The sequence below is a fragment of the Notamacropus eugenii genome, chromosome 3 (genome assembly GCF_028372415.1).
Source record: "Notamacropus eugenii isolate mMacEug1 chromosome 3, mMacEug1.pri_v2, whole genome shotgun sequence".
Classification (NCBI taxonomy): domain Eukaryota; kingdom Metazoa; phylum Chordata; class Mammalia; order Diprotodontia; family Macropodidae; genus Notamacropus; species Notamacropus eugenii.
Window position 1 is genome coordinate 217,369,463 of NC_092874.1, and position 12,472 is coordinate 217,381,934.

The 12,472-nt window shown below is 37.1% G+C and overlaps 1 protein-coding gene across 15 annotated transcripts in view; it reads right to left on the minus strand.

Moving 5' to 3' along the window:
- The window catches only part of CCDC91 (coiled-coil domain containing 91), a 580,237-nt gene that overhangs the window by 54,771 nt on the left and 512,994 nt on the right, over positions 1–12,472 (minus strand). For 6 of the 15 annotated variants that reach the window (XM_072654441.1, XM_072654440.1, XM_072654442.1 and 3 more), the window contains one exon: positions 6,486–7,663. The exons of the other annotated variants lie outside the window; for them this stretch is intronic. In XM_072654441.1, coding sequence (XP_072510542.1) covers positions 7,514–7,663 — 150 coding nt within the window. In that variant the 3' untranslated portion in view covers positions 6,486–7,513. Of the gene's footprint in view, positions 1–6,485; positions 7,664–12,472 lie in introns of those variants that run through there. 15 annotated transcript variants of the gene reach the window in all.

Genomic DNA, 12,472 nt, shown 5'->3' on the forward strand with positions numbered 1-12,472 from the left:
TGGCTGGTGTGTGCCAAGGCTGAGGACAGGTAAAGTCTTTCTGAGTTTCCCTAGGGTTATACTGAAGCTCCTGGTGTGCGGTGTGGAGGGGTGGTCTGGCTGCAGGAGTTCTCCTTCTCCCCTGGGGCTGGGCTAGAGCACAGGCTGGCTCTGGGCTGGTGAACTTCTGTCGGTGCTGGTGTGCCTGCCCATTTCCCCTGGCTGTGCTAAGTCACTCCTGGGGTCCTGGTGTTGGCGCTTACCATCCCTATCTCTCTGGGGCTCAGGCTCTTCTGCTGATCCGCTGAGGTGGTGTTTGCTGGGACACTTCTGGTCCTGGATTGGTCCCTTTCAGCCACAGCAAGAGGGACCCTTTCCGGTGGTCTCCCTAACCTCCTGAGCTAAAAGACTGTTTATTCCTTCTTCTGGATCCATTATTCTAGGATTTTTCCTGGGCAATATTGTCTAGGTTTTTTGAGGTCAACAAAGGGAGAGTGAGAGCACTTACATACAGTTTACTCCACCATCTGGACTCCCAGAAGTAGGTGACTTTCAAACATTTAGTCTGTGGGCTAATTGCCCCTGCAGCTGCTACTATGGGCCCTGCACTTCTCGCCCTGCACTTCTCTCCCATTCAGTTCCGCTGGACTTCTGTTCTGTTCTGAGAGACTCGAGAATCCAGGAATCCATACTGCCACTGCACTGTCACTTTTGATTCGGTCTGCCAGGCCATTCCAGCTCTATTATGGATATGTTTGACTATGCTCCCCCAGCCTGTGCAACAGATTCCTCCTGTCAACCTTCTAGGCTGTCCTGTGCTGGAAATCTGCCACACTTTGTCTCCTAGTGGATTTTGCCACTGTAAAATTTGTTCAGATTCATTTTTTTAGAGATATCTGGAATGTGTGGAAGAGCTCAAGTGAGTCCCTGCTTTCACTCAGCCATCTTGCTTTCATCCCCCAGTGCAGTATCTATATTATAGTTGGGGGTTGGCCCACCACTTAATTTTGTATGACCCACAAGCTATGAATAGTTTTTAATCCCTGATGTCATACTCCTCTTTGAAAATGGAGGACAAACAACAACAATGACTTGTAGGCCATATAAAAAAACAAGCAGGCTCAATTTGTTCCTTAGGCTACTGTTAGTTGACCCCTTTGGAATCAATTAAACTGTCATTAAACATATTCCAGGGGGATTTAGAGCTGGCTTGTAGCCAGAAACACTGACTATGTGGCACTAGATAAGTCATTTAATTCCTAGTCATATCTCTAGGCCTATATGTTGCAGAAAAGTCACCAGCTTCCATTGAGAGAAGTGTCCTCCCCCAGGAGTTCCTTATACCAATGAAATCACAGTAAATCACTCTCCCTTTTTTCTTAAAATGAAATAAAAGTAATTAATTTCATTTTAATCTCATACCTGAACTGGCCTGAGCCAGGTTTGGGCTACAACAGTACATATAAAGTAGGAACAAGGTAACCTCAGAAGGAAAGTCACAGGCAATTGATAAGGTGGAGTGGGGCTAGGAAAGGTCTTTTACAGAAAAAAGTTTTTCAGCTGACTCATTTGAGAGGGGGGTAGATTGTAGGCAAAGGGATGGAAAAGAGAGATGGCAAGTCATGTGTGAAGACCAGCAAATAAACAGTATGGGAGAATTGTAGAGTAAATAAAGAGGAGTAATTTGTAAGAACGCTAGAAAGGTAGGAAGAATACAGGTTGTAAAGAGCTTGGAATGCCACCAGAAGAGTTAATATTTGATCTTTGCGATTACAAGGAACAAAAGGAACTTATTGAGTGGTGGAGTGATATGATCAGGTTGAAACTTTAAGGAATTGGAAGCTGTGTGAGGAAAGAATCATAAGAGAGAATCAAGACAAGGGGACCAATTAGGATGCTATTGCAACAGTCTAGGCAAGAGATGATGAGGGCCAGAACTAGGGTAGTGGCTATGTAAAGAGTGAGAAAGAAACACATATGAGAGATGATATAAAGACTAGTAAATGATATAAAGCAAGATTTGGTATATGTGAGGATATGTGAGGTGAATTGATAATATGATGAGTTGAGGATGACATCTAGACTGCAAGACTGAGTTGCTAGAAGGATGGTGGTGTCCTCAACAATAAAAAATAAGTTTAGAGGAAAGGTAGGTGGATGAGTTTTTTGTTGTTTTTTTTTTTTTTTTGAGGAATAAATGAGTTTAGTTTTAAATATATTGAATTTGAGATGTCTATAGGACATACAGTTTGCAATGTCCAATTAGCAACTGGTGAGGTAGTGTGAAGATCAGGAAAGACACTAAGGCATAGTATATAGATATTGGACTCATCTGCTGAGAGAGAGAGGAGAGAGAGAGAGAGAGAGAGAGAGAGAGAGAGAGAGAGAGAGAGAGAGAGAGAGAGAGAGAGAGAGAGAGAGAGAAGAGAGAGAGAGAGAGATCTGGAGTCACCGATGATTTCTCAGCATGACATGGATGAAGATCCAAAAAAGTTAGTCAAAAGAAGTAATACTATAAGAGGAGAACTAAGAGAGAGAAATACCTCAAAACAAACAAACGAACAAACAATAGAAAGGAGAGAATATTCAGAAGGTTGTCATCAGTGTTAAATGGTGGACAAAAATTGAGGATGACTGAGCAAAGGCATATTAGATTTGGTAATTAAAGCATTAAATTGAGTCGTTAAAATATCAATGGTAATGTTGAATAAAAAGGCAGCTAGGTGGCACAGTGGATAGAGTACTGTGCTTAAAGTCTGCAAGACTCCTCTTTCTTAGTTCAAATCTGGCTTCAAATATTTGCTGACTATGTGACCCTGGGCAAATTATCTAACTTTACTTGCCTCAGTTTTTCATCTACAAAAAAGAGTTGGAAAAGGAAATGACAAACCACTCTAGTTTCAGGTTATGAAGAGTCAGACATGACTGAAACAACTGAACAACAAAAACTTTTGAATGATGAGATTAAATGCTGTTAGGCACTGAATTTAGAAAAGACTGAGAGGAAAGGAATAGTAGGAATTGAGCATTGATAACTTCTCAAGGAATTTATCTGAGATGGGAAGGAGAAAAACATAGATTTCAGAGAAAGAGATGAGTACATTAGAAAAGAATGAAGATTAAAGAGAATGGGGATGACAGTAATCATGCTTGAGAAGACTGGAGGGGATGGGATCAAGCAGTTGTGTAGAAAGGTTGGTTTTGGCAAAATATAAGTGTTCTTATTCTTCAGAGATTATAGTAAAGATAGAAAATGAGCAACGATGTCAAGGGGATGTGATAATGAAGAAGGAAAGAAAAAGGAGTTTTCAGTGAATATCCCCCTTTAAGTTTAAGGGGAAGTCCTTTTAATAGACAGTCCAAGGAAAGGATTCTGTGATAAGCTTGAGGAAAGAAGAGACAGTTTAGAAAAGCCAAGAAGAGTGGGATATAGACTTAGTTATGGAGGAAGATAATCTTCCTGCAGTGAGGGCCCACTTAAGAACAGATAATATAATAATATTATCATGGACCCAGTTAACACGATTTTGTGACTTTTTCAGCATTGTGTGTAAGAGATAAGGATAAAACATGATGTTGATGTTTGATAATGTGTGAATGGCAATAGAAAACGAAAATAAAAAATTTTAGAGTAGAGGATGGTATAGTGTTTAACTGTTTTGGCCTGGGGTTGAGATTGAGTGGAGAGGAGAATATAGTCAGATTAGGTATGATTAAATAGGTATGGAGGGAATTAAGGTTATAAGGAGAATGACAGGTTTAGGCATCATAAAGCATAGAGAAAGATAGGAGAAATATTCTGATGAGAATAAGAAGTTTCAGAGCTCTTGAGGAATCAAGAAGAACCTGTGTAGGTGATGGCAAGATCAAGGGTAAAACCATCCTTGCATGTATCTGAGATACATTAAAGGAGTAGATTATGGGAGCTGAGTAGATTAAGAAACTGAGGAAAATGAACATGTATGTTGAAGTTGGGGTAACAATTGGGTGGAGATTAGAATATATACCAGGTATTAATCTTATTAACAAAGGAGACAATGGATATCATGATCTGGAATGGGTGATAAATCTGGATAGTGTAATCCTCACAGGATATGAAGTTTCTGAGTAATAGTAGTAGGTGGAGAATTAGAGAAATTTCAATGGGAAGAAGGAAAGAAGTTCTCTCCGACTGGGACCAGTGATGGGGGGAGTGGAGTGGAAGAATTGGGACAAGGATATAAGGGAAGGTGCAATCAGTACTGGTCAGGCATGCATTCTCATTTAGCAGGCATAGAGTAGGGTGGAGTGGAATGGTGGAGAACAGGTTTTAATGGATTCCAGAAAATGGGAAGAACAAAAGAGGACTTGATGTAAAATAAAAGGAAGTTAGTTTATTATAGATAGAAAAGGCTGTTGTACCAATTTTGATGGGGTTAAAATCACAACCTGAATGGCTTCAGAAAATGGATTTTCCGGAGATTTTCTCTACAGAAGACAAGGAGGTGGACTTGGTCAGTTCTATCATATCGATGCTACTATCTACAGAAATGTTTACTACTTGGCATTCTCAGTGGTTCTATCAATTCAATCCAATCAACATTAATTAAGCATTGGTTTTGTGCATGGCAGTGGATACAAAAAGACAAAAATGAAACTCTCTGTCCTCAAGTAACTTATATTCTATTTGAGGGAAAAAATGTATGTTGTGATAATTAAAAGTACATATAGAAAATAAACACAAAATCATGGGGTGGTGCTTAGGAAAGCACTAAAAATTGTGGAGAGGGATCAAGAAATGTTTTTGTGGGAGCTGGCACCTGAGCTAAGCATTGAGGAATATTAACATTAGAGGTAAAGAGGGAGAAGATCCTAGGTATAAGCATAAGCCTCTGCAAAAGCATAGAGGTGGGAGACAGAATTCCACATAGAGAGAACAGCAAATATCAGCCAAAAAGAATAGAGCTTTTTTCACCTTAAGTCTCCCATAACAATTTCCTATTTTTTTATATGCTGTTAGACCTGGCTTAAGGATAAAGTTCAAATGAGTTATGGAAGAAGTCAAAATATAAATCAAATAATAGTAATAGCAAAAGAGCTACCAATTATATTGTATATACTTACATAGTACTCACTATGTACCCGGCACTGTGCTAAGCACTTCATAATTATCATCTCATTGGATCCTCACAACAAACCTGGAAGGTAGGTGCTGTTATAACTCCTATTTTACAGATGTGGAAAATGAGGCAAACTGAAGAGAAGTGACTTGCCCAAGATCATACTGTTAGTATGATGAGGCCAGATTTGAACTCAGATTTTTCTGACTCCAGGTCCGGCACTCTACCCACTGAACTAAAGTTTGGCATAACCAGTAGAGTGTTATAAGATTTACAAAGTACTTAACAATTATTCTTTGAGTTGGTATGGGAAGTATAATTATCTCCATTTTAGAGATGAGAAACCCAGGGCTAAAGAAAGTTGAGCAACTTGCCTGTGGTCCCACATGGTTTCAGAACTGAGCTATGAAGTCAGATTTTCTGATGGTTTGACTGATTATAGCTAATAATTCTCACACAAAAAATTTTCAGGATAAAATTTCTGCCTTTTATCTACTGCAATGCTTTAACCATTCCCTTGAGAAGTAGGCAATGGAACTGTTCATAATTCTCTTAACCTAAACTAAACTACTCAGAACTTAGCCAATAACTTGAATGTCTCTGAAAGTTAGATGGGCTGCTGATTCAAATTTGAGAGTACTGATGTAAATCAGTTCTGGCTAACTAACTTAAGTCCCATTCTATGCCCAGCTGATGCATCTGAACAATACTCACAGATAGATTTGTGGGAAGGATATTGCCATAATCCAATTTTGACTGCAATTGTATGAGGAACTGTGAAAAAGTTCACATTTCAGAGCAGTAAGCCTCTGGGACCTGGGGGTATATCCAATAAAAACTCAGTCTGGCAAGCAGTGCTTCTGCTAGAGCAGATGGAAAATGTTCTTTAGGTCACTCTGGACACTGACTACCTTTTTAAAAGAATGGAGTCCTCAGTAAAAAAGGAAAGAGTCCTCTACCCCTCCCTCTATTGCCAGTTTCCATTATGTGCCAGCACACTACTGCTGTCTTGTCCTCAGTAAACTTTTTCCAGTTTACTTCTTTCTAAACTAGTGTGGAGCAATTAAAAAAGGACACTACGATAGAGAAAAAGAGAAGAAAAACTAAGTGACTGCAGCCCCAAACACTTCTCTAATTTACATGAGCACAAAGAATATGGTAGTCCAGAAACCAGTAGATTATAATGGAGTGTCCCCTGATACTCTTTCCTGGGATATGATAGATGGATGGATGTGAATGTGAAATTCGTTTGGCCTTCAGGCTCATCAGTTATACTCAGGTCTTTACTTGAATTTGCAAAAGGAAACCTGAGTAGTTTTTTAATCATTTAAAATAAACATCATACAAACATACCCTGGAGGCTCTGGCTAGAAATATATAAATACATGGTGAAATTAATCATATAACTTCATTTTGGGTAGATATTTTTATTGCTTTAAGAAAGAGCAGGAGATAGGAAAGTTGAAGCATCACAGATATAGTAAGAGAAAACATTTATGAAAGTTTCAATGGCAGAAAAAAATCAATCTTTTATGTGAAATTGAAAAATACCCATCAACAGAGGCACAAATTTATTGTTTGAGGTACTTATCATAAATCAAGCACATTCAGAATTTTGGGGAAACTATTCCTACTGTCTCTATTAGAACCTGAAATCTTAGAACAGGGATCTCAAGGACTAAAATGAACCTTCTTTCATTAGATCAAGCACAAGGTTCAGTTCTCATAAGAAAGTAATTTCACTGTTAATTTTGAAGAACATATATATATATATGTGTATATATGTATATACACATATATATCCATATATACGTATATATGCCACACACATTTATACACACACACACATTATGTTCCTTCCTTTCAGCATGTATTTCAACAGGATAGTAAACTTAATATAAAATACTTTAAATTTTTCTTTTCACCTCCTGTGATTCACTTTCTGTTCACTGGCAAAAAGTATTATAAACACCTGAAAAAATGGCCAGGAAAACTCAGATCTTTATATCCAAACTCCAAGGAGGTAACTAAATAATACTGAAACTTGGGCCTCCTTCTATGCTAAAAGAAGAAATAAATTCTACGATCACATGCAGACATCTTGTAAAAAACCATATTGAGGCAATAAGTTACGATATTCATTACCTTTGCCAAATTCGCCAATAACAGGCCACGGGAGGCTATAAAATTTGCAACATAAGTGTAGGTTTTGATCATGTGGTATTTTTCAATTACTTTTTCAGGTTGTATTATGCTTGAAATGAAAGCAAATGAGAAAACAAAACAAAACAAATTAGATCACCTGACATTCTTCTAAGTATTGTTTTGTCTTATTCTTAAACCAGTACTATAATTTCTAAGATTTTAAAAAGAAAAGAAAAGAAAAGAAAACCATCTTTGTAATTCACAGAATGTAAATTAGAGGCCCAAATGATCTAGCCACTCTCAGTGTTGGTCAGCTTGTCTTGTTCTTCTCCTTCTGTTGAAGCTGGTTCTTCAGAAATTAAAGAACTCAATTGTTTCTGGGCACAAGAGAGAAACAGTTCCAAAGTTGACAGACTTCTCTGGCGGATCACTTGATCAAGCTATGGATTATGTTTAAAAAGAAAAAAAAATGTCATTTAGAACATTTGAAATAAACTTGAGAAGAAATGCATTATGCCTATTATTATGAGGAGAAAAACTAGGAATTTAATTTCTAGTGCTTTGAATAATGCATTACACTGAATTAAAATTATGACTATATCTGATTTGGCTACTTTAAATGATAATAAAGACAAGTAAAGTATAAGTTTATAATGTGAACTTTTAATAAGCGATTTTTTATTAGACAAATACAATGTTATCTCCTTCCCCTTGTTGGAGAGGTGCAGAATCTATGATGAGAATTAATAAAGTGATATAAGACTCAAGTAACAGACAGAGGGGTGAGTATTAGGTGTAGTTATCAACTAGGGAACTCTAGGATGAGGAAACTCCCTCTACCAAAGGATGTTGGCCCCTTTTCTGCAACATTCTTAAAGTGTTGCCTAGAGCACTAAGGAATTGACTTGCTCAGGCTTACAAATCAGCAATTTGTTAGATTTGGAACTAGAACCCACATCTTCATGCTCTAAGGATAGTCCTCTATCCCCTTCTATGAAAACAAGGAGATGTTAAAGAAGCTCTTGTCCAGTCCCCAACAGAATATCCTATTGCCATGCTATATAACAGAGTTCACAATATACACAACATAGTGTGTAAAAACAGGTAGTTTTCTCAATTGCTCAGAGTACTACTAAGAAAAAAAAAGTAAGGTTATAATAACTAGAGAAAGAAGTCATCTACAACACCTGCCACATAAAAGTGTGTGTGTGTGTGTGTGTGTGTGTGTATTTGTGTAACTTTTCTGCCTTCAGAAGTGTGGATAGTTAGAAGACAATACTGAGATTACAATGGAAAAGTTTACAGGAGGGTTCATATGGGCATTTATAATAGGCTATGAAAATCACCAAAACGTTTGAAAATCCACTTATGTTGAAAAGTTCCTTCCAAATCTAGCATTCTTTGAGTTTTTATATTTTTAACCTGGTGCAGACTTTTTTTAAAAAACAGCTATCCCTCTAGGTCATAATTAATTTTTTTTTTTTAAATTTGAGCACCTAACATAAGCAGGGAACTAACTATGCTAGGTCCTATGAGGGATACAAAAATGAAGAAGACATGGTTCCTGCCCTTAAAGACTTTAAAACTGAGTAGGTTAAATAAGGTATGAACATAACATGATAATACTGAATGAGAGATACGAATAAAGTACAAGAAGAGTTCAGAGTAGGGAGAGAATAATTTTGTAACATTTTAGTTGGACCTTGGGGAATAGAGAGGATTTTTGGCAAGTAGATGTACAGAGGGAATGGTGTGAATATAGGAATATAGGCTTGAAAGCTTGGACCATGGTCAGGGAAGAACAAACAGCATACCTGACCTTATATAAGGCATATAAATGTGGTAGTGGGAGATGAGGATGGAAAGGTAAATTAGACCCAGAGTGCAGGAGTCCTTGAATGTCAGACCAAAGAATGCAAACTTTAGTTTTTATGCACTGAAGAGTACAACATTTTCTCAGCCCCCTGCCCAGGGTAGTTGCATGCTAAACTTTGAAGATTTTGAATTACATAATCAGAATTCTGATTAGGAAGATTAATCTTGTCACAGGGATTCTGTTTAATCAACCAAATGAACAATTATTTATTAAATGCTCATGATGTGTCAGGAACTATGCCTAAGCATGAGGGCTGGCAATTAAAGTAAAAACACGAAAAAAAAAACCAAAACCAGTCCCTGACCTTAATGAACTTACATACTAACTAGGGAGACAAAATGTAGGTTAAAACACCTACAAGACACATACAGAATAAAAAAGAAGGCTCAACTAGTCAGGAGGGGACCAAGAAGGCCTCCTGCAGAGGGTGATGCTTAAGCTGAGCCTTGTCAGAAGTCAGGGATGGTAAGAGGTGGAGGTGAGGAAGGAAAACATTTCATCGCCATTTAGGAGGCTATGGCTGTGGTTCAAGTGAGAAGCAATGGGGACATAAACTAGAGTCGCAGCAAGAGAAATACAAAGAGAAGAATGAACATGAGATACAATAGAGGCCAAACTGGCAGGATGGTGAATGTCTGGATGAATGCGCAGGACCAGAGAAAGAAAGCAATTAAAAATGATGCTGAGGTTTTGAATCTGAGAAAATGTTAGTACCACCAGCAAAAATAAGGAAATTAGGAGGAGTTAGTTTGGGTGGTAAGATAACAAGATCAGTTGAGAAATAATAGTAACATAATAGTCTAGTTAGGTTCGCTCATTATATACTTTAGTGTCAGCTCAAAAATGAGACACAGGGCTAAAATTTCATGGTTTTTTAAAAAAATTTCAAATGATATAGCAAGGTATTCAATGTTGAATCGGTTGAAATGTAAGTGATTTTAAAAGCTTAAATAATATTTTGGCTTAAAGGAATCTCAAGATTACACTTCTACTTGGCTTTGACTAAACCAGTTAGAAGTGAAAATTATCAGAATTATCCAATGCCACATCCTACTTTGCAGAACACTGTGTAATTTGGTATCTGGTCATATATGGTGAGCCTGGTAGATATGGTGACTTCCAAAAGTGTACAGAATATCTGTGTAGATACTTATGGATAGTTGGGAATCTGACCATAACCAATTACTAGTTTTAATTTCCTAAAATATTTCCTTGAACATTATTGAAATCCAGAAGAATCATTATGACATTTCCTTTAAAAAAGGAGTTTTGAGAGAACTGCTAGAATGCTGATTTTTAGATACTAGGTAATGAAGTTTGGAAATTTTAGAATAAATTCAACAGTTTGTAAAGAGGTTCCAAGCATTTGACCAATAATTGCTGCCAGGATATTTATTTAACCAACAAACCAAGTTGAAGTTTTGAGTCCATAATTCATATGTTGCCATTTTAAAAATTAAAAGCCAAAAGGATAGGAAAATTTTGATGAATATTTTAATAAAACATATCAATTACCTTCCTTGCGTATGTTTGGAATCACTCTGAAATTAAAATCTATAAAGATGATGACCCTAATGGCACTGGGTTTAGGCATCTGCTAAGGCTCATTTCATATCTTTCTTCATTTCTCCATGGAATTGTGAGAAGACAAAACTTGGAAAAACTTGCATTAAACAAATGCAAGCTCAAAGTTCCGAGCACGTCTAAGGTGGAATGCAAACCCTTCAAAGGGGAAGATATATATCTGGGCATAACAAAACTGAGTATCTAATTTTGTGGGTCATTCTATGTATGGCATATAAGAGCATGTCTATGAGGTAGAATGTTTGGGACCTTTCTCTTAAAAAGGGGTTGGATTTCTTTTGTTGTAGCCAGTCCATCAGAATGATGTTCTTGGCATGTACCTGAATTTCAACAGTTTCTATTTTATTATGCATGACCTTATTATCTTTTATTGAGGCAATACAGACTTTGGCAAATTGTTCCACAATTTTCCCTTGTAATGTGGGGTTTAATTCTGTATTTGTGGCTTTTCATTTCAAAGTGCGTCAAAGATTAGTCCTTGTGACACAACACTGTCAAATTTTTTACTGAGTATTGGTGTCATATTTTCATATTTGATGTTTATTTTTCTTTAGTGATGGGGTAGCTGTAAAATACTTTGTTTTCATCTTCATTTTGTGTTGCTTCAGCTGTCACACAGTTGTTAGGGATTCCTGAAAAAAGTTGAAATTTGGGGGCCTGAACTCTATAAATCTTTTTGCTTTCATTTTCTTTGATTTTAATCATCCTTTTATGGTTTTAGTTTGTTGGCTCCTACAGGGGCCCAGTAGAAATCCACTGATTCTTTCAGACTTTAAATTTCATAACCATTTAGTGAAAAGAGAGATCCCTGCTCGGCTGGTCTTTATCCACCTGTTATTATGTTACATTTGCACTTATACTTTTACCAGTATGCCCAAAGCAAAAAAATCAAATGTAAAGTATGATCCCTTTCATTTGGACATTCTACTGCTGAAAGGGCAGAGAAAGAAACATTTATGTAAGAAACACAAATAAAATCAGCTAAAGAAGAAAGAGCTTAGATAAAACGTAGAGGAGAGACACAGGTTTCCCTGACAGAAAGTTGCCCCTCAGATAAATGTAGTGAAAAGACCTGTTTGAAGGTAGAATAATGAATATAGTACAGATGGCTGTAATACATTGTGAGCCATTAATTCATTTGCATGTGACTGTTCTTAGAATTTTGAAGGTTCTGAAAAACTTTAAATAAGATAGTTGTTTGAGGCCTATGGAAAATTATAGATTATAGATCTCTGTCACAGATGTTAAGAGGGTAGAATTTTTGTGTTTTAAATCATAAATTAGAGATGTAGAGACAGGTTCTTTTTTATGGGGAAGTCTTGATTTAGATGATTAGAAACCAAAGATAAGGAGAAGAGGATAGGATAGGAGAGCACTTGTTGAAGACAGAAGTGAGAAATGAAGCTGAGCTCTAGAAGAGTGAGAGGCAGAGGAGATGGGATAACAAGAGGATAGCAAGAGTTGCTTATATAAAATGCAATATAGGGCTTGACAGGAGCTTATGAAAGTTGACAGGTAGGCTTTGCAGCTGCTCTGCTGGGAGTTGTGCTGACTGAAAGAGAAACATTGCTTTGCTAAGAGCTGCTTGGTTGCAGAAAGGCAGAATTCTAATCTAACTCTAATTCACAGACTGAGAAAGGGGAAAATGCTCAGGGATTTTCCCATGTTGCTGTGTTCTCTGATTTGAGCTTCAAGAGGGAGAAACAAGCTATGAGAATAGGCATAGCTTTGCTAAGAATTGACTGGATAAAGCAGACTTCCCACATCAAAAGAGTATAACATTTTCTTA